The sequence below is a fragment of the Phoca vitulina genome, unplaced genomic scaffold, assembly GCF_004348235.1.
Source record: "Phoca vitulina isolate PV1807 unplaced genomic scaffold, GSC_HSeal_1.0 scaffold57, whole genome shotgun sequence".
Classification (NCBI taxonomy): domain Eukaryota; kingdom Metazoa; phylum Chordata; class Mammalia; order Carnivora; family Phocidae; genus Phoca; species Phoca vitulina.
This window is the reverse complement of record NW_022589760.1, coordinates 105,322-125,625: the sequence shown is the minus strand read 5'-3', so window position 1 is coordinate 125,625 and position 20,304 is coordinate 105,322. Positions and strand designations below refer to the sequence as shown.

At 41.3% G+C, this 20,304-nt stretch overlaps 1 protein-coding gene across 4 annotated transcripts; it reads left to right on the top strand.

The window, feature by feature from the left end:
- The first annotated feature begins 14,153 nt into the window (after positions 1-14,153).
- Positions 14,154-18,750, top strand: TCEAL2 (transcription elongation factor A like 2). 4 transcript variants are annotated; one of them, XM_032390009.1, is made up of 3 exons: positions 14,154-14,402; positions 15,286-15,354; positions 16,045-18,750. In XM_032390009.1, exons 1-3 carry the CDS (start codon positions 14,394-14,396, stop codon positions 16,930-16,932), a joined length of 966 nt encoding a protein of 321 aa, XP_032245900.1. In that variant the 5' UTR covers positions 14,154-14,393; the 3' UTR covers positions 16,933-18,750. The 4 variants fall into 4 exon arrangements, with proteins under 4 accessions (XP_032245900.1, XP_032245903.1, XP_032245904.1 ...); XM_032390012.1 differs by having other exon boundaries at positions 14,155-14,402; positions 16,040-18,750; XM_032390013.1 differs by lacking the exon at positions 14,154-14,402 and adding an exon at positions 14,591-14,751.
- The last annotated feature ends 1,554 nt before the right edge of the window (positions 18,751-20,304 follow it).

Here is a 20,304-nt window from a genome sequence, read left to right as displayed (position 1 = left end):
CAAGCATAAGGTTACGGGGTGTTTTGTAAACAAATGCAGCTCTGTTGCAGAGGGACATTGGTCAGATCCCAATTCTGCAGAAATAACAAAAAAGGGAAGCAAAGCCATCAAGGGGCAGAGGAAGCAGAGGAAAATGTAGTCGTCAGCACACACTCACACACAGACACACTCAAACACACACACTCACATACTCATCAGGTTCTCTTATAACAATACTAGAATTTGCTCAAGACAGTTTGCTGAGGTTAGAAAGGACACATTCAGTCCTCCAATGAGAATAGCCTTCTGAGATGTGACCTGAACTGTGCCCTTTACCAGTGTACACACACTGAAAACATGTCATCCACACAGTGGTGATAATAGGTAATATTAGAAACATCCTGAATTCCAAATAACATGAAATTATGAGAATTATGTCAGTCACATCATTAGGATAGAACTCAAGGTAGGGATTAAAAGTGAGTTATAATGGAAACAAATGATGAGACATGATTTGTTGTCTATTAGATTAGCAATGACTCACATTATCTTCAACGTGTTGAAAACAGTCACGGTGCTACTGCATTGTTAAGAATATAAAGTAGTCATAGGATTTTGAATGTAACATGTTAAAACGAAAATTTTTACATTGCATAGCTTTGAAAGAACGCTTTCAGAAATTTATAAAGAAATGCTTACAGAGATATCTGTATATATGAACAAGAGTGTTAAGTATACTATTGTACATAGTAGAAGATACGGTAAGGGAACTAAAATTTCATCAATAAGATACTGGTAAAATAAATTTTGGAGCATCCATATGATGAAATACCCAGTTGATGTAAAAACAAATAAAAAAACCTACAGAGTTTGTTGTAAAGTAACTTAAAATGTAAAAAAAAAAAAAGTGTTATCATAGAAAAGTAATTATGTGGAAAGGTGGTCATAATAAGTGCAAATGCAGCTTACAAAGATCATAAGTGTCACATATCCATTTTGCTTATATTGGTCTCCAGCTATGTATCCATAGGTCTCAAAGGATAAAATAAAAATGATCTTTTGGTTATCATACTGCTTTCTCATCAGCACACGAGGTTGCACTTTCTGTCTGGAGGCTGTCAGTATCCCTGTACACTGGCAGTGCCCTTTCCACCCAGATTTCTAGAAGGTGCTGTCTGAATTTTTAAAAAAGATTTATTTATTTACCTGGGCGGGGGGGAGAGAGAGAGAGAGAGAATCTTCAAGCCGACTCCCTGCTGGGCATGGAGCCCAGTGCGGGGCTCGATCTCAGAACCCTGAGATATGACCTGAGCCAAAACCAAGCGTGGGATGCTTAACCGGCTCAGCCACCCAGGTGCCCCCCCCCCGCCCCCTCCTCAATTTTGACCACAGTCCCTCCCTCCCACCTTCCAGCTCCGCGATATTCAAGCTGCGGTTCAGGCTTCTGTCATGAGGTGGCTCCAATGTACCTTAGTTATCAAACTTTTCTACAAAGTTTATTCAAGGACCAAAAAAACACAATACCCTCCCTTAAAACCCAGCCTTTGAACCTATGTACAGAATGATTCTAATTCTGTCTGAATAAAAAACCGATAGGTGTAAAAGAAGATTGTAAACAAATCATATACTCCGGGGCATGCAGACAATGAAACACCAAGTGGAGGTAAGCACGCCTTGGCAGGTGGCGCAGCGAAAGGAATACAGAGCCAGGCAGGCGGAAGGTAACTGGGCGAAGATGGGGCATCAGAACAGGGTCGGGGCATCTGTGTCCTTTGTTATGGACAGTGAATGAGGACTGAATGTGTCCTTTTTAACCTCAGCAAACTGTCTTGAGCAAACTCTAGTAGAGGACAGGAGGTCTGGGAAGCCTGTATAAGGGGGGCGATAATAGAGGGTGAACGCCCTGCCCTGTTCTGTGGGAGGGACTCTCTACAGTTTAGACACTTCAACCTACACTAATCAGGGAAGAGCTATGTCAATGAACGCAATGTAGATTTGGAACAGCTAAAGGAACTGCTTTAACATACATATGAATTTTCCAAGTAGAATTGGTATCATAGCAAAATAAACAGTTTCATAACATTTGTTATTTACAAAATAGACAGTACCCCTTTCCCTTAGAAAAGAAAAATGAGGATGATGCCACCTGGTGGCCACATCCAGGATTGCAGCTCTGAGTGGTTCAGATCAGTGGAAGGGCTCAAGAGGGATGGAAGGATAGAAGTTGTGATCTTGGCTTAGTGGTATCAGCCAGTATTTTCTGGAATTCTACACCTACTGTGAGCAGTCAGTCCCTCTGTGTCCGTTATTTTCTAGGACGTCTAAACCTAAGATCAGCTGTCCAGCCCCGGCCTGAACTGTAGAGAAAGCTGTACTTGTGAGTGTGTGTTTGAGGTGATAGAGCTAGGGGAGACCCAGAAACACACATGCACACGCACACACACACACACAGATGGGCTGTGAATTCCAATTTTAAATCTATTTTGTTTCCGTATAAAATTACATACAATGAATATATTTTCAAAGTAATACATGTTCACATTACCTTTGTCAGTCTGTTCACAGTAGTTTTCAAATTTTTAGGAAAATTTCTTTTTTAAAAGGTTTTACTTATTTATTTGAGAGACAGAACAAGCAGGGAGGAGGGGCAGAGGGAGAGAACGAGAGAGACCGAGAGAGAAAGAGAGAGAGCGAGAGAAGCAGACTCCCTGCTGAACAGGGAGCTCGATGTGGGGCTCAATCCCAGGACCCTGGGATCATGACCTGAGCTGAAGGCAGATGCTTAACTGACTAAGCTGAGGTGCCCGGAAAATATCTTTTTCCCCAATACATTTCAAATGATATGCAAAAGTACATTTACACATTGAAACTATCCTGCCTCTCTCACCTCTTATCACTGGCCAGACTCCTACCCACTGACTCAAAGGGGTCTGCTGTCACAGAATGGTGTCTCTTCTCCAGATGTGTCCCTCTAGGTGAAGGGTACACAAACATAAATACCTGCACACACACAGCGTCTTTTCTGTGGGGCGACCCGATTAAGCAGTAAAAAAAGTCACCCAAGGCAGAACAAAGGAAATAGAAGGTTATTGAATATATGCAAGGGAGCACTGGGCAGGACAGCAAAGGAGAGACTACTAGGAGGCAGTGTTGGGGGGCTGTAGTTAAGGGGAGAAGGTGAGGAGGTATGGGAACATATGGAATTTTCCTTTTTTAGTACCTGTGCCCACTTGTAAATAGCCCATTGGTCAGGGAGGGCTTATGGTATTTTGAGGTGGGTTGCCTAATGAACCCGTTTACATTCAGCTTGGTGGTCATTGTGGGCCCTTTTACCTTGCTCAGGTTTCCATGTTCAAACCTACTGCCCATGAGCGGCCTGTACATTTTCCAAAAGAGAAATCACATTTCTCATCTTCTTTTGCATCTTGTCTTTTCCACTTAATATTCTTCTTAGGATTTATTTTGCATCTTATTAGTTCAAGTTCTGAGGGTTAATTTTACGGGTTAACCTGACTAGCCATGGATTACCCAGATTAAATATTATCCTGGGTGTATGTGTGAAGGTGTTTCTCGATGAGATTAGTACTTGAATTGGTGGACTTAGTAGACTGTCCTCTCCAGTGTGGATGAGCCTCACCCAATCTGTGGAAAGCCTGAATAGAACAAAAGTTAAAAAGAGGAAGAATTCATCCCTTTTGCTTCCTGCTGCACTGCTTGAAATCTCATCTTCTCTGGCCCTCACACTGGGACTTAAACTATTGGCTTCCCCTTGGGTACTTGGCTGGCTCAGTCAGAAGAGCATGTGATTCCTAATCTTGGGGTCGTGAGTTTGAGCCACATGTTGGGTGCAGAGATTACTTAAATAAATAAACTTTAAAAAAAATTTTAAAAACTCAGTCTCACTATTGGCTTCCCAGGTTCCTAGGCCTTTGGACTCAAACTGAATTGTACCGCTGGCTGTGCTGGGTCTCCAGCTTGGAAATGGCAGACCATAAGACCTCTCAGCCTCCATAATAGAATGAGCCAATTCCTCATAATAAATCTCCTTTTATATATAAATGGATGTCCTGTTTCCATTTCTCTGGAGAACCCTAAGACACTAGTGATTTAAGCATATTTTAACATATTTATTGGTCTTTTATAAATTCATTTGAATTATCTGTTGAAATTAGTTGTTTGTCATTTTGTTACTGAATGTGCTTCACAAATCATGGATATTAACCCAATATCTGAGGTGTAGTTTATAAATGTTTTCTCCCATTTTAATACAACTCTTTGTGTTTTATTTTTCATTTAGAAAGTGTTTTAAATTTCAACAGTGTGACTTAAAAACAATGCAAGTACTACTTAAAAAGGAAAAAATGTGGGGACCATGTACTGTCAGCTTCTAGGGAGATGAGAGCATTCAGAGCGCTAGAGGCATCAAGACAAAATGGAAACAACTTTAGAGTGATTCCAGAGTGAACTGCTGATCAGGAGATGAGAGCATTGTCTTTCTGATCAATTAGACTCCCCAGAGTCAGCCCAACTCAACATTTCAGGGATCAGCTAATGGATATGGCCCACCACCCATGTCTGAGGGCACAAGGGATGGGATTCCATCTCCTCTGTCATCTTCATCACCCAGAGGGGTTGCTAAGTGACTATGCACAAGGCCACAATAGCAGGGGAGTGTGATCCAACCAATTCTCCAGTCCTTAAAGCCCATCTTCTATAAAGGAGTCTGCTCTGTGTCCTCTAGGGAGGGCAAGGGATGGAGCTTCATTCCTATTCTGGCACTTACCTGCAGAAGTGACTTAGACTCTTTTGTCAGTCTCAGCTTGGTTATCTGTGAAATAGGACTCATGATACCTGATATCTTCATCAAAGAGTTGTCCCGAAGGGTAAATGGCTCAGACAATAAGTCATGTAGTGGGACTTCAATGGCCCTTTAAATGTTGAGACACAGCAGTTAAGAGCTGGCTAAGCCTCTGGGCTAAGGCCAGCATTGTGAAGTCATTTCTCATTGTTTCTTCTAAGGAAATTACAGACATATAAAGGAAGGGAGAAAATATCTCTCTGACATGCGTTGAGTTCAAAGTTTTGGAGATGGTAAGTTCTCTATATTCTTCAGTGTTTCAGAATGTCATAAAAGCTGTTACACATCATTCCTTTGAGCAGATCCTAATCTAGTTCCCCCCCACTGGGAAGATAGGCTTGTCTTTGACTCAGCTGTGAGCTTAGTGATAGATTGTACCAGGGAAACAAGGTGTGGTGTTTGCCTAACTGCTACTCTTGCATTATTCCATATGTTAATATATTTACAGAAAAATTCAGACCTCATCCCACAGTCACCAGTGCTGAGGTCCTCAAATCATTCATTATCCAGCTACATCACACCAGGACGTCAGCCATCTGCTACTTCCCTGAGAAGCAAAAATCCAAGAACTATTATCATATCTTTGACACCCAAGTACCCATCCTTTCATGCACTAATAACTAAGTATATATTGAGTAAATTCCATTCCACTGTTCCATTGGAGGCATCTCATTAACTTTACACTGGAAAAAAGGAGGTAATAGGGGAAATGAATATATGACATATTCAAAGGTTAAATCTGAGATGAGATAGCTCTTTCACATTAACTTTTTTTAAAATGAAAAGTATACTTTCTAAAGAATAGTTTACAGCAAAATTGACTGGGAGGTACAGAGATTTCCCATATACCTCCTGTTTCCACACATGCATAGCCTCCCCATTACCAACATCCCTTAACAGAGTGGTACATGTATTACAATTGATGAACCAACATGGACACACCATAATCACTCAAAGTCCATAGTTTACCTTAGGGTTCACTCTTGGTGTTGGACATTTTATGTGTTGGACAAATGTATAAGACATATAGCCATCATTGCAGTATCATACAAAATATTTTCATTGCCCTAAAAACCCTCTGTGCTCTGCCTATTTATCCTCCCCCTACTTCCAGCAAACCCTTAGAAACCACTAATCTTTTTAACTATCTCCATAGTTTTGCTATTTTCAGAATGTCATATAGTTGGACTTTTACAATATGTAGCTTTTTCTAATTGCTTCTTTCACTTACTAATATGCACTTAGAGTTCATCCATGTCTTTTCAAGGCTTGATAGATCATTTATTTTTAAGGATTAATAATATTCCATTGTGTGGATATACCACAGTTTATCCATTCACCTAAAGAAGGGCATCTTAGTTGCCTTCAAGTTTTGGCAATAAAGCTGCTATAAACATCTGTGTGAGGTTTTTGTGAGGACATAAGTTCTTATTTCCTTTGGGTAAACACCAAGGACTGTGATCGCTGGATTATGTGGGAAGAGTATGTTTAGTTTTGTAAGAAACCACCAAACTTTCTAAAGCTGCAACTATTTTGTGCTCTTACGGCAATCAATGAGAGATCTTATTGCTCGAAATCCTCCCCAAGATCTGGTATTATTGGTGTTCCAAATTTTGGCTATTCTAATAAGTGTGTAATGGTATCTCACTATTGTTTTAATTTGCCAACACCCCGGCATGTAATAGTAAAACTTGCAAATCTTAGAACCAAGGAAACCATCTTAAGGGCAGTTAGGGGTAAAAGATTCCTTACATACAGAGGGAGGAACATCAGAATAACATCAGACCTATCCACAGAGACCTGACAAGCCAGAAAGGGCTGGCAAGACATATTCAGGGTACTAAACGAGATGAACATGCAGCCAAGAATACTTTATCCAGCAAGGTTGTCATTTAGAATGGATGGAGAGATGCAGAGCTTCCAAGACAGGCAGAAACTGAAAGAATATGTGACCACTAAGCCGGGCCTGCAAGAAATATTAAGGGGGGGTTTTATAAAAGGAGAAAGACCCCAAGAGTGATATAGAAAAGAAATTTACAGGGACAATCTATAAAAACAAGGTCTTCACAGGAAACATGATGACAATAAATTCATATTTTTCAATAATCACTCTCAACATGAACGGCCTAAATGCTCCCATAAAACGGCACAGGGTTGCAGATTGGGTAAAAAGACAGGACCCATCCATATGCCGTCTACAAGAGACTCATCTTGAACCTGAAGACACATCCAGACTGAAAGTGAAGGAATGGAGATCCACCTTCCATGCCAGCGGACCTCAAAAGAAAGCCTTTTGTGTATCGAGTCATTTTATGTTCACAGTTCCATTTTAAGGTAGATATGATGTTAATCCTCATTCTATAGATGAAAAGCTGAGGGGCAGGGAGAATAAGAACTTAATCCATGACTACATAGTTAAGGAGCAGTACAGGCTGGGTTTGCATCTAGCACCTCATGCTCCATAGTCTGAAAAAAATATCAAAGATTTGGTGTTAAGTGACAGAAGCTGTCTGCACAAACATGCATATTTTAGGAGCTCATTAAATGTAGCACTCAGTATGTTAATATATTCATACAAAATTGGTGGACCTAGTGGAAAAAAGTGGCTTGTGACCATGATGAGACCACTTTCATTACAATCATGGGGACAGAAGCCATAGTGCAGTGGGATAATGAGTCAGTTGGAAGTAAAGAATGTTAACAGGGAATACAGAAAATGCTTTCAGGAACTTTGAAAAGGGAGAGGAAAAGGTAAATACAGAGATAATGAGAGATAGGCACTGAGAGACAGAGATATTCTGTGGCTGAATGGTGATGAGGGGTCCAAAGAGGGTTTAAAAAATCTTCAATGCTTTGAAAGTTGAGCAAGTTTAAAAGTTAATGTGAAAGATTTCTCTGTTCTCAGATTTAATCCTTTTCTTTTCCCATATATTCATGTCCCTTCTTACCCTCTTACTTCCACTATAGAGTTAATGAGACACCTCTATTGGAATACTACCGATTTTAAACTCAATATATATTTAGTTAGTAAACAAAATGGGTATTTGTGCAACAAAGAAATTATAATAGCTCTTAGCTTTTTGCCTCTCAGGAAGGTAGCAGACAGCTGAAATCCTGGTGTGATGCGGCTGGTCTGAGGACTCCACTGGTGACTGTGAGGCATGTCCAGGATTTTCCTATAAATATGTAAACATAGCAAGCGGTCCAGGAGCAACAGTTGGGCAAGCACGACTTGCTGTCCTGGTACCCATCTCTCACTGAGATCAACAGGTGAGTCAAAGACCAGCCTGTCTTCCCAACGTGGGTACCTGGATTAGGGTCTGTCTGCTCATAGCCATGATATTGAGCAGCTCTTATGAGCTTCTGAATCACCCCAGAAAGTAGAGAATTTCTGTCCCCAAACCTTTGAACTCAAGACAAATCAGAGACATATTTGCTCTCTTTGTCTGGATGCTTGTATTCTCATTATAAGAAAACAATGAGAAATGACTTTTAACTTCTGAAACTGCCACTGAGAGAAAAAGATGGTACCCAATTGTGTTTGTCAGGATAGGTTAATAGCATAGCATACAATTCTAATTTTTCTTTGGCTTAATGTAATAGAAGTTTATTCTTCTCTCATAAAACAGTCCAACACTTCTATTACTTGTCAAGTAGTTGTCATGGATACCTTTCCTGCAAGTGGGGATATAAGGACCCAAGACCTTCCATCTTGTGGCCCTGATATTCCCTTGAGCCTCAGAGTCCTGTGATCAATTTCCTGTTGGCAGAGAGCAAGGGAATGGTGTATTGCTTGGGAGGCTCTTAGTGGTCAGGTATAGAAGTGGCAAGCATCACTTTTGTTCACATTCCATTACTTAGTGTTTTAGTTTGAATTCGCTCAAAAGCAGAACTTAGATGTTGGTTGTTTATTTGGGAGGTGATCCTAGAAAGTGACAGTGAAGTAGGAGCCAGAATGGAGTCAAGAAAGATATAAAGCTAATATATTGGTGCATTATTCACATTACAGCTGTAGTTAAGTAATGGGGACTAAGACTGGCTGGGACCTCTGAGAGGTATACAAAATGACTCCCAGAAATGTCTGCCCAAAGGTTGAGAGGCTGGAAGTTTTATTCATCACTCCATGTTCTGTTGGTTAAGACTAGTTTCTGGGTGCATTAATTCCCATCCAATTCGGGGATGGATTTGTGTGGGTTAAGAGGACTGCTTAAAGCTAATGAGAAGAATTTGAAGCAGGAAAGTGAATGAAGGTGGCCTGCTTAAGGTAGGACACTGCTGCCATCAGTGTGAGCTCACAGGGAACTATCCATGACAGCTGTGGATGTGTGCCAAAGAAATGCAATAGGAAGCACCAAAATTCTTGCTGCACATGGACTTCGCCTAATTACAAGGGAGGGTAAGCAATGTAGTATAACTCTGTGCTGTAGAGGAAAAGAAAATTGGAAACAATCTAAATTTTTATAAAGTAGAATATTTAAATAAATTTAATAAATTAAAACAAATAAAATTTATATAAATTATGAAACATATTAGCTAATGAAAAGTTCTCTAAAACACATTTAAAGGGAAAAGAGTGAATTGCAGAAAAAGTCAAATAATGTAATCCTGGATTTCAGGAGTGAGATCTGCACTTGGGGAATCATGATTATATATATTTCATGAACTAGTTGAAACTATTTATCAAGTAATAGAAGATAGAAAAGTGATGAGGTCCAAGAATTAAATTAAACCTGGGCCATCCAGTATTAGGAGGGCAGAGAATATATATATATATATTCTCTTGAGAGATAGATGATAGGAAGGATTTTGGACTGCTTTTTATTTTATTCATTTTTGTTTTCTATTTCAGGCAATAGCGAATATTTTCTTACCAGCCTATTTTTTTTACAAATGAGAACATTTCCCTACATTACATGCTTACATATATATTCCCTGAAACTTGATTTCAATAATTTAAAATCTTTCAAAAAGTGTGTGAGAATTCTCATTTCTTCATCCCACCTCTACACCTGGTGTCATCAGAATATTTAATGAATCAGAATAATTAATAAATTTAAATATTCATTTCTAACTGATAAGTGTGCTTCCATTTCCCATTTCTGTGATTTGTACTGAAATTGAGTCGCTCCCTCTCCCTCTCTCTCTCTCTCCCCATACACACAGAGCCAGTTTAAAATTTTTTCTTCCATGAACTTTTCCTCCATTTTATTGAGTTCTTTCTATACTTAATTTTTTCAGGTGATAGGTGATAACAGGTAATTTCGATGCTTTTATTTGCATTTGTTAAATTAATAGTGAGAACTTTTCTTGTAATTATTGACCATCTGCACTTTCTTTGTGCACTATTTACAAATTTTGTTCATTTTACTGTTTTGTTGTAGGGGCTCTTAAGGCATTGAGGATAATACCCTTTGCTGATACATAGATTCATTATTTCAACAGATATTTATTGGGTGTTTATTATTTGCCAGACACTCCAGCCAAACACCATATTCTAGATCTTTCTTCTGAGATATAGATGCTTATATGTACTAGAAATGTCCACTTAGAGAAAGAAAGGTATTAGTATCCATCCATACATGCATGAATTGCCAAGGAGAACATACACAGCTCAAAAACACTTCTGCGTGATCATAGAGTTAAAAGGATGTAGCGTGTTATTTGAGGAGACTAGTAGCTCAGGATTAGCCTTTTTGTCATCTCTGTACTAATGGCAAGATTTTTTAAAAAATTACACGTTTCTGAGTTTTTATTTTCTCATTTGTATGATGGGAATAATTATGCCTATATGAGACAATTATTGTGAAGAGCAAAAAAGCAAAATATTTCAGGGGCGCTGGGTGGCTTAGTCGGTTGAGCTTCTGCCTTTGGCTCGGGTCATGAGCCCAGGGTCCTGGGATTGAGATCCGTGTGGAGCCCTGTGTGGAGCCCCTTGTCAGGCTCCCTGCTCAGCTGCTTAGTGGGGAGTCTGCTTATCCATCTCCCTTTGCCCCTCACCCTGCTCATGCTCTCTCTCATTCTCTCTCTCGTTCTCTCTCTCTATCAAATAAATTAAAAATCTTTAAAAAAGCAAAATATTTCAAGTGTCATACACAGCAAATGTTACATTTGTACTTCACTGATGTTAGTTTCCTTCCTTTCTCACATCCATCCTTCCTTTAAAGGAGATTCCTTTGACATAACCCAAATAACATGATTACATAATTATCATGTGAAAATGTTAAATGGAAGGGAAATGTACAAGTTTCCACTATGTATAATTTCTATGTATTCTATGTGCATAGTCATTTCTATGTACTAGAGTAATTTCTCTGCTAATTTAGAAAAAAGGAAAATAAACACTGGATCAGTTCTGAGGGTTTGAAAAAGAAAACCATCACCCCTTTCATTTTATTTCATATATTCTCCAAACCACTTTTTGATGATATATTATTTTCTCAAGAATAATATGTCTAATGTGACCAAGAAAGAAGAGGCTTTGCAAAAGAACTTTGCAGTAGAACACCCGGGGGCCAGGCATACCATATGGGCTTGATTATGTCATGTCCCCTGTGCTGGCCATTTTTCTCGGGGGGGGGGGGTAACACCTCTCAGATAGATGTAGGGGTTAGTGAGATCCCACCTGGGAAAACACATATGATAAAATGTCATATGACCAAATGCTCACATTTGCATGTAAAATGGTGAAATGTGAATAAGGTCAGTGGATTATATCAATGTTATTTTTCTGTTTGTGATATTTTACTGTAATTACACAAGTTACCATTGAGGGAAAATGGGTAAAGGGCAGAAGATAACTCACTCTGTTGTTTCTCACAACTACATGTAAATCTACCATTGTCTATATATACATATATATACATATATGGTTTTTCTTGTCTAGGGAACTAAGAAAACACACCCAGTTGAACCCTTGCTATGTGCCAGGTACTAGGCAAGTGGCTCTAGGATAAAAATACTTTCTGGTTTTTCCTTGATAGAAGGGTTACCTGTTGACCTGGTATCCCTTGTAGTTTAACAATTGTCCAATATCTTCATTTTTAAACAATGTATTATTATTACTGATATCTACATTAAAATAAGCCAGAATGGGTTTAGTAGACCTTGTTTACTTGAATTAGTTTTCTAGTTCTACTGTTACAAATAAACATAAACTTGAAAGCTTAAGACAATACATGTTTATTCTTTTCCAAGAGTGTTCCATTAAGTCCAAAATCAGTTTTACTGGGCTGCAATCAAAGCTGTTGGAGGTTTCTAGGAGAGGTTTCCCTTCTGGAGGCTCTAGGGGAGAATCCATTTTTTCTTGCCTTTTCCAGCTTCTATAGCTACATTCCTTGGATCTTGGCTCCTTCCTCCATCTTCAAAGCCGGAAGCTTAGCATTTTACTTCAGTTGTCACATTGCCTTCTTCTGTAGTAAAAACTCCCTCTCTTTCCCTCATAGAAAGGACACTTGTAATTGTATTTTTAACCCAACTGGATAATCCAGGATACCCTCCCATCTCAAAATTCTTAATTTAATCACGCTTGAAATGTTTCTTTCCCAATTCAACATAATTAACATAACCATTTCAAGGACAATGTGCAGGGTCGTCACTGGTAAAATGAAGTAAACTCATGCAGGAGCAGCTGCAGAGCTAACTCCTTTTTGTTTTAAGTGGGAGTGAGAAGAACATTTGATGTTGCTACCTCCACTGGTTATGTATGACTAGCTAGTTGGGCTATGATCCATGCCAAGGACACCCAAAGTGCATGAAAATGCCAGCCCATCAGACAATAAGATCAGAGAAAAACATGGCAAATTATGGGTTTAAGTGTATGTGAAATGTGTGCGAAGTAAAGGCTGAGCTGTCCTACTGTGGAACATGAAAATCTTGGTACAGTGGTTTTGTCATTTATCACACTGTGTAAATCTATATTTATTTTATTGTTGGGATGATTCTTTAATTTTTCAATAAGAAATGAAAGTGCATATTGAATGGAAGATTAAGTAACAAATTTCATTTTCTTAAGAAAGTTGGGGATAAACATTTATTTAACTTGCACAAGACATTTGCTGGCATTTACTATGCACTAAGGGGACTATAGTGATATTATTGATCTCATGAAAACCCAAATCTACAAACTTGCTGAAGAAACATTTGCATCTACTTCAGAAGGTAGTAGTTATTTTAAGAAGAATGTGTTAATTTAGTACATACAGATGCAGTTGTGTTGACTTTTCATTGTATGAACACAACTTCTAATTTAAATAAAATTATTTTTCTTCTAATTTAATTGCACAAATCTTGAATTCCAAGTTTTTGTGTGCATGTTTAAAAACAGGAATGATAGCTGATAATATGTTGACTCTATTAACAAAAGAACTCAGAAAACAATTATTGATGATAGCTTATTTATTTATTTTTATTGATGATAACTTAAAATCAGCATCATCAGATGGTTAAAACAGAAAATCTTTTAATACCAACAGTGATTTGATATTATTTTAGTCAAATTTATGGAATAATAACAATAATGATCAAATGCTTTTGAAGTTCATATTCATGAAAGGGAAACATCCAGCCTTGTTATGAATGATATTGTGAATTCAGTAAAAAATTCAACATTGAGGATAGTATTTTTTGTTATATGGTGATAATGCGAATATACATTTTGGTGGAGAAAAATGTTGTAGAAAGATCAATGTTTTGCTAAATAAGAAATATGCAGCAGAAATAGTTAAATTGGTTGTGTCACACACATAATTCAAAATTGTGTAAACAAGATGTGGCATTTTGCAAATCAAAACAGAAATGGAGGTTTCCCATATTTACACATAAAAACACTCATGCACACATATACTCTGTGTGTGTGAGAGAGAGAATACACAGTAGAAGCTACAATATTGGCAATTTTCTAGTTCTCTGGCTTGGTGGTGGTTTCATAAATGTGAAAGAGGGAAAGGGACAAACATGGGTTACTAATAAGAGTGTTGTGAACCAAGGGTTATGATGAATCTATACATCTACGGTGCATTTTAAAAAATGTCTTAATGCTTCTTTTTTTTCTTTTTGCCTGTCTGACATTCTACATGAGAACAGGTCAAATATTGGAGTGCAAGTTTCAAGTGTGAAGAGAAGTGAAGGGAGAAGGTGAGAAGAAAGTTGCTGAAAGCAGGTTGGGGTATATGGATTTTGAGGTCCCTCGGGGACATTCAAGCAGTGGTATCCAATAGACAGTTGGCAAAAAGGGTCTGGGGCTAAGGGGAGGAAATAGCCTGGAGATGGAGATTTGAGAATCATCTGTGCTTAGAGGGAAATGAACAGAAATCTCTCAGGGAGAGAGAACGTGTGGACTGAGAGAAGAGGCCCAGGAACACAGCTACTCAAGGCGGTAGCACCGCTTCCCGGTGGGCACTACTACCTGGGCTCTGGAGTCAGGCAGAGCCGGTCTTGAAAGCAGCCTGTGGGACTCAGCTGCTGAGCGCTCCTGGCAAAGTCGGGTACCGTCCCTGCGATCAGCGGTCACACCTGGCAATGACGTACATCGCAGAGGGATGCTGTGCGAGGACCTGAGATGCGCCAGGTAAAGCACCTGCGGTCGGGAAGCCTCCGGGCTCCTGCTCTCTCCTTGATTCCCCCTTTGCCACCCCGCCCCCCCACCGTGTGCGGTTGCTCGGTCCCTTGGGGATGGGGGTGAGGGGGCGGGGTGGGGGACCGAGCTCGGGTGACGCGGCGCTCACGTGACCGGCTGGGCGCCGACGTGGGCAGCAGCCCCCGCGCCCGCCCGCTCGCCCGCCCTGCGGTCCGGTCCCTGCGCCCTCCGCTCCCGTCGCCCGCGCGGAACCAGCTCCCTGAGCTGCCCGGGCGGCGGGCGAGGGGCCAGCGGGCTTCGGCGAGCCCGAGGAGGCGCAGGTCTGCCCCGGGCCCCGCAGGTCAGTGTGAAGGTGGGCGCTGCTGGCGGCCCCGGGCTGGGGTGGAGGTGGATGGCAGTAGGATCCGTGAGCAGCGCGGGGCGGGGAGGGGTCCGGGAGGTCGGTGGGGAGGGGGATGCAGTGCGGACGTGGGCAGGTGGGGAGGGAGCACCCCGCCGCCTCCTCGACGCCCCTCCTGTGCGCCCTCCATGAATTTTTGGACCTGAAATGGGGGGGGGGCGCCCCTGCAGTGCGACAGTGGAATGTAGACATATTCTAGAAATAACCCCCTCTCACACTCTGCACCTAAACGGAAATACTGACCTCTGCGGAAAGGGGGTGGGGGTGGGGGCTTGCCTTCAGGGGAGGGGGATACAGAGACCCAAACAGTTTGGAAAGCATCCTGGCTTGGAGCCTGAGGCCTGAAAAGTAATGGAGGCTGGGGTTCAGGGGAGGTAGGAGAGGGAAATGTTGTATGAGGAGGGCCCAGATTCAGGAAGGAAACCTCAGTAGGCTGAGTGCACAGTCGCTGCCCTTGTCACTCTCTGTCTGCAGGTCTGGTGTCTGTCCTCAGCACTGTGCAAGTGTAGAAAAGGAGGAGGAACCTGTCCAGAATCCCTACAGGTCAGTGAAGGGGGGCGGAGTGCTGGACAGGAATGGTGGGGGGTGTAGAGGGCACAGCCTGGCCAGAATTTGAGGTCACCAGTGCCCATCTCCCCATTGCCCATCCCACCACCATATATATTGCACACACCCAGCCACGCTGAAGGATGGCAGAAGGTGGTAGCACCTGCCAGGGAAAAGTTTGGGAGGAATGGTGGGGTAGACACTTGGAGGGCTGGGATTCAGAAAAGGGACCAGAGTCTTTGTGCATCTACTGAATGCCCAGTCTCTCTCTCCTGTCTGTCTGCAGTTCTTTGTGTTTGTTGTCAGCACTCTACAAGGCTAGAAAAGGAAGAGTTACCTGTTCTGAATTTCCGCATGTCAGTGAAATAAGGGGGTCTCTGGACAGGGACTCAGAGTGGTGGGGAGTGTGGAGGGTAGAGCATGGGCAGAATTTGGAACCCCACTACCCACCTCCCAGCACATTTACACTTTACCACGCTGAGCAAACAAAGAGAAAATGTCAGGGCCTGAGAGAGAAATGGTTGGCTCACCTGTGTGGGAGGAATGGTGGGAGAAGGAGTATGGCTGAAGACACACTTGGAGGGCCAGGCCAGGTTAAGGGAACTCAGACAAGGGGAGACCAGACCTGCATTCCACCCCCAAGCCCTCAGTCTCCCTTGTCTACTCTTCCTCCCGCTCCCAGGACAGGAAAAGGAGGGGAATCTCAACATGGAAAAACTCTGCGATGCAAATGAAGGAATGCCTGAGAACCAAGGAAAGATGGAATACAATGAACCACCACAGGATGCGGGAAAGCCAGAATTAGCTTGTACTCTGGAAGACAAGGAAAAGTTGGAAAATGAGGGGAAGACAGAAAATGAGGAAATACTAAAGGACAAGGAAAGGCCAGGGAGTGTGGCAAAGCGAAAAGAGGGAAAGCCAGTAAATGAGGGAAAGCCAGAGAACCAGGGAAAACCAAAAGAAGAAGGAAAACCCACAAGTGAGGGGAAGCCAGAGAGCAAGGGACAGCCGAAAGAAGGAGAACCAGGGAGTGAGGGAGAGCCAAAAGAAGAAAAATCAGAGAGTGAGAAAAAATCAGAGCCAATGAATGAGGGAAAGCCAGAGAGCCGGGAAAAGCCAAAAGAAGGAGAACCAGGGAGCGAGGGAGAGCCAAAAGAAGAAAAATCAGAGAGTGAGAAAAAATCAGAGCCAATGAATGAGGGAAAGCCAGAGAGCCAGGAAAAGCCCAAAGAAGAAGAAAAGCCAGCCAGCAAACCAAAGGCTGCGGGAAAGCGCCCAGCTGGGGATGATGTACCCAGGAAGGCCAAAAGAAAAACCAACAAGGGGCTGGCTCAGTGCCTCAAGGAATATAAGGAGGCCATACACGATATGCATTTGAGCAATGAGGAGATGATAAGAGAATTTGACGAGATGGCCAGGGTGGAGGATGAGGTGAAGAAAACCAGACAGAAACTGGGGGGGTTTATGTGGATGCAAAAAAGTTTACAGGACCCCTTCCACCCGAGGGGCCCAAGGGAACTCAGGGGTGGGTGCAGGGCCCCACAGAGGGGCTTTGAAGACATTCCTTTTGTGTAGTGCCCCTGGCAGGCATTTGCCCAGGCCCTGTGCTTTAACCTTATGCTAGTAATTTGCTTTAGCTGTCACTCTGGTTATCAGTAGCCTTTTGATCCAACTAGAACACTCTACCAGTAGGAGATTTTTCACCCATGTGCATTGCAAAGTCGTTCTAATTCTTGGAAAATAAAGTAGCTTATAATATCATCTATAGAATCTGTCCACTTTGTAAAAAAACACATAAGTTTATATAGTACCTCTATGCACAGGAAAAATAGAAACTTTTGTTCACCAAAAGGTTAACAGTGGTTCTCTGAATTATAAGACTGTGGGTGACTTATTTGTTTTCTTTCTACTCATATTTTTTCCCTAAAGAACACAGATTACTTTTCTCATAAAGAAATACTAAAATATAAAAAAACAATACACAAAAGAAATACAAAGATCTGTTCAGTGAGTTTATGAAGGCAATGGAGACACTTAAAATTCTTGTCAGAACTTAAAACAATATGTAAAACTCACATACCTCTAGGACTCATATTTAGAGGAATCAACCAGCAGTTATGACAGATCCATTGCTGTAAAAGACAGTCTTGTCATCTGTGAAATGGGGATAATACTTGCCTCACAGGATTGCCGGATGGAATAGATGAGGTGCTGAGTATGTGAGCTGTGTTGGTCTGGTTTCTACTTTTTCCCCTACACTAGCAGGGACCAAGACTCCCCCCCCCCCACATCAGACACTTGGAAGAGGGTAAGGTACAGCTCACCTATGCTCAGGAATAAGGCCAAAAGATGGGTGCCATCCTCCCCTGGGTACTGCCATGTCTTCTGGACACTGTGCCTCTTCTTATGAGTTCTGCACACTCTTAAGGGTCTCACTGCTGCTGATGGGCTGGTGTCCTCAAGGTGACAAAGTTATGCTTATCCAAGTGGGTTAACACCTCAGTAATACTTTGGCCCTTAATGGATTTCAGATTTTTTTAAGCAAAACAATCCTTTCTGTGTTTGTTGCTTTGTAAGTATGTATTTGCAGACAGCTATCTCTCTACTGGATTCAGATATGGGAGGCTGGAATAAAATCTGAGGGGCACACACCAGTTTTTTCATCTGTCGGTGCCTTGTCTGCTTGATTCCTCTTTCCTCAGAGGAAATTGTCTCCTAGGAAACTCTTGCCAGGTCCTGCCTTACAAGGTTAACACACCTTCCCACACTTAAGGTTTTAAGAGCATTGCTACTTAAATAGTGATCAGTGGACCAGCTGCATCAGCATCATCTGAGAGAGAGTTAGAAATGCAGAATCTCAAGTCCCCATCCAAGATGTACTGAATCAGAATCTCCATTTAACAATATCTGTAGTTGATTTCTGTATGCATTAAAGTTTGAGAAGCACTGTTTTTAAGGAGACCTTACCTAGCCTCCCCACTCCCACCTTCACATGAAATATGTGACTAGAAGAATAAATACATGTACTACATAAGATATACATCAGATTATCTTTGTTAAACTGTGTTAACTGTGTTAAACTTTAGTTCCACCTTCCCTGCACTAATAGAGCCTAAAACAAATTTAGTGAGTCAAGACCTACAATTTATTAAGGAAGTAGGGTAGATTAGTAAATAATCAGATTATATCACATCACAGGTAGGTAGGGTGAGAATTGTTTTGTGAAAATTGTGTTTCAGTTACATATATATGTATATTTGTACACCCTGAGTTGTGATGAAAAATGTATTTATGATTGTGGACTGACACTTTTAAAAAACTGAGAAACACTGCATTGGACTCTGCTTCTCAAAGCGCAATCTTTCCTTTCCATCCTAGTACCTCTAATGCCTAGCACAGTGTCTGACAAGTCATAGGTTCTTAATAAATTTATAAATAATAATAACTAGGAGTTCTCACCCCAGATAATGTCTTGTCTAGGTAAATAACTGAACTTCTCCGGCAGGGTTTACTTGCAGTTCCAGATGGAACACCATGTAGAAGTGTATTACCACAAATTTAACCCTATTTCATTTTATTAATGCTTGCGTGTTTTTGAAGTGTGCTAGTCTGCCACATGTCAGAATCACCAGGGGACTCTGTTGAAAATGTGAACTCCTGACCCCTACCTCAGATCTACTGCTTCTTATGTGATTCTGATTCATCCTAAAGGCCGATGTCCACTGACTTATATATTCATTATGATCTCAGTCATATTAAGTGTGAACCACCAATAGGTAAGCAGAAGAAAACAACTGCAATATCTATTTCTGGAGAGAGATGGGAGATGAAGGTCTTTCTAAGGTGTAAAACAAAGTTTGGGAGTAAGAATACATAAAGGCAAGGATTCATATATCTACTGAAGAGAACCTGAAAGTGTCTTTAGAGCAAATCAGATCTAGAAAAAAAGGCAAATGGAAAGCATCTCATAGTATTGTGTAGTTCCTTCTTCAGATGCTATGATAACTATAGCAGTTAAAGAGTTCCATTGCTAAAGAAGACTCATGGGACTCCAAATGTCAGTGCTTGCAAATCCATAGTTTAGTGCAGAAAAAAAGATGCAATATAGCAACAACATTAAGGATATGTGTCACAGCTAAAAACTGTCTCATAACAAGGGGTCTGGAGTGGCCAGGTGCAAGCTCCAATTGTCTGCCCTCTCTATACGAACCCCGGCAATAGGCACTTCTTTTGGACCAGGAACCACTGATGTGTACACAGAATACCTCGGAACCAGAGAGCACAAATGGAGTCTCTGTCCAGGATTCTCCTACACTGCTGGTTATGTAGGCATATTCTTGCTATGTAGCTAGCTTCAACAGCAGAGCGCTCTTGGTGGGAAGGTTCACCAAGACTAGGTGCAAATAATCAACCTTGTTGTTACCAATAAACAACAAGCTGGTACAAAGCATCCATAACTTCTCAGACCCGTGGTTATAAAACAATACTCTTATTATCTTTAATGCCTTTTTGATAGGACAGTACTAAACAGGTACATTTCTTATTTCAGTAGACGAGCTCAGACAAATCCCAGTCTTATTTGGATTGACCCTCTAATAACAATATACCATTTACTCTCTTCCTTACAATGTAAATAAAGCCAATGGTGTACCCTTTCTCACTGCAGGCACAATTCTCACTGACTACTACTAACATGACTCTCACCCAGTTGCTGGATATCTCTGCATCTCATCTGGATTCACTCTCCTCCCTTTCTGTATCCTGGGAAGTCTGACTTGTATGAACTACATGGTCCTTTGGGAACCAGCAGTGAACAATGTGGTCAGGAACTTTTCCTCCCAGTTTGCTTCCTGCACTGTCACCAGACACTGAGTCTCTTCTCCAAAGGTTTCTGTAAGGTGGCCCTCTCAACATAGGCTATGTGTCTCCAACTTTTAGTAAATCCTC

Bases quoted from the DNA above. Each gene is read 5' to 3' on its own strand.
- TCEAL2 (XM_032390009.1), top strand. The intron at 15,355-16,044 runs GTCAGTGAAGGG...CTCCCAGGACAG, and splicing joins CCTGTCCAGAATCCCTACAG to GAAAAGGAGGGGAATCTCAA.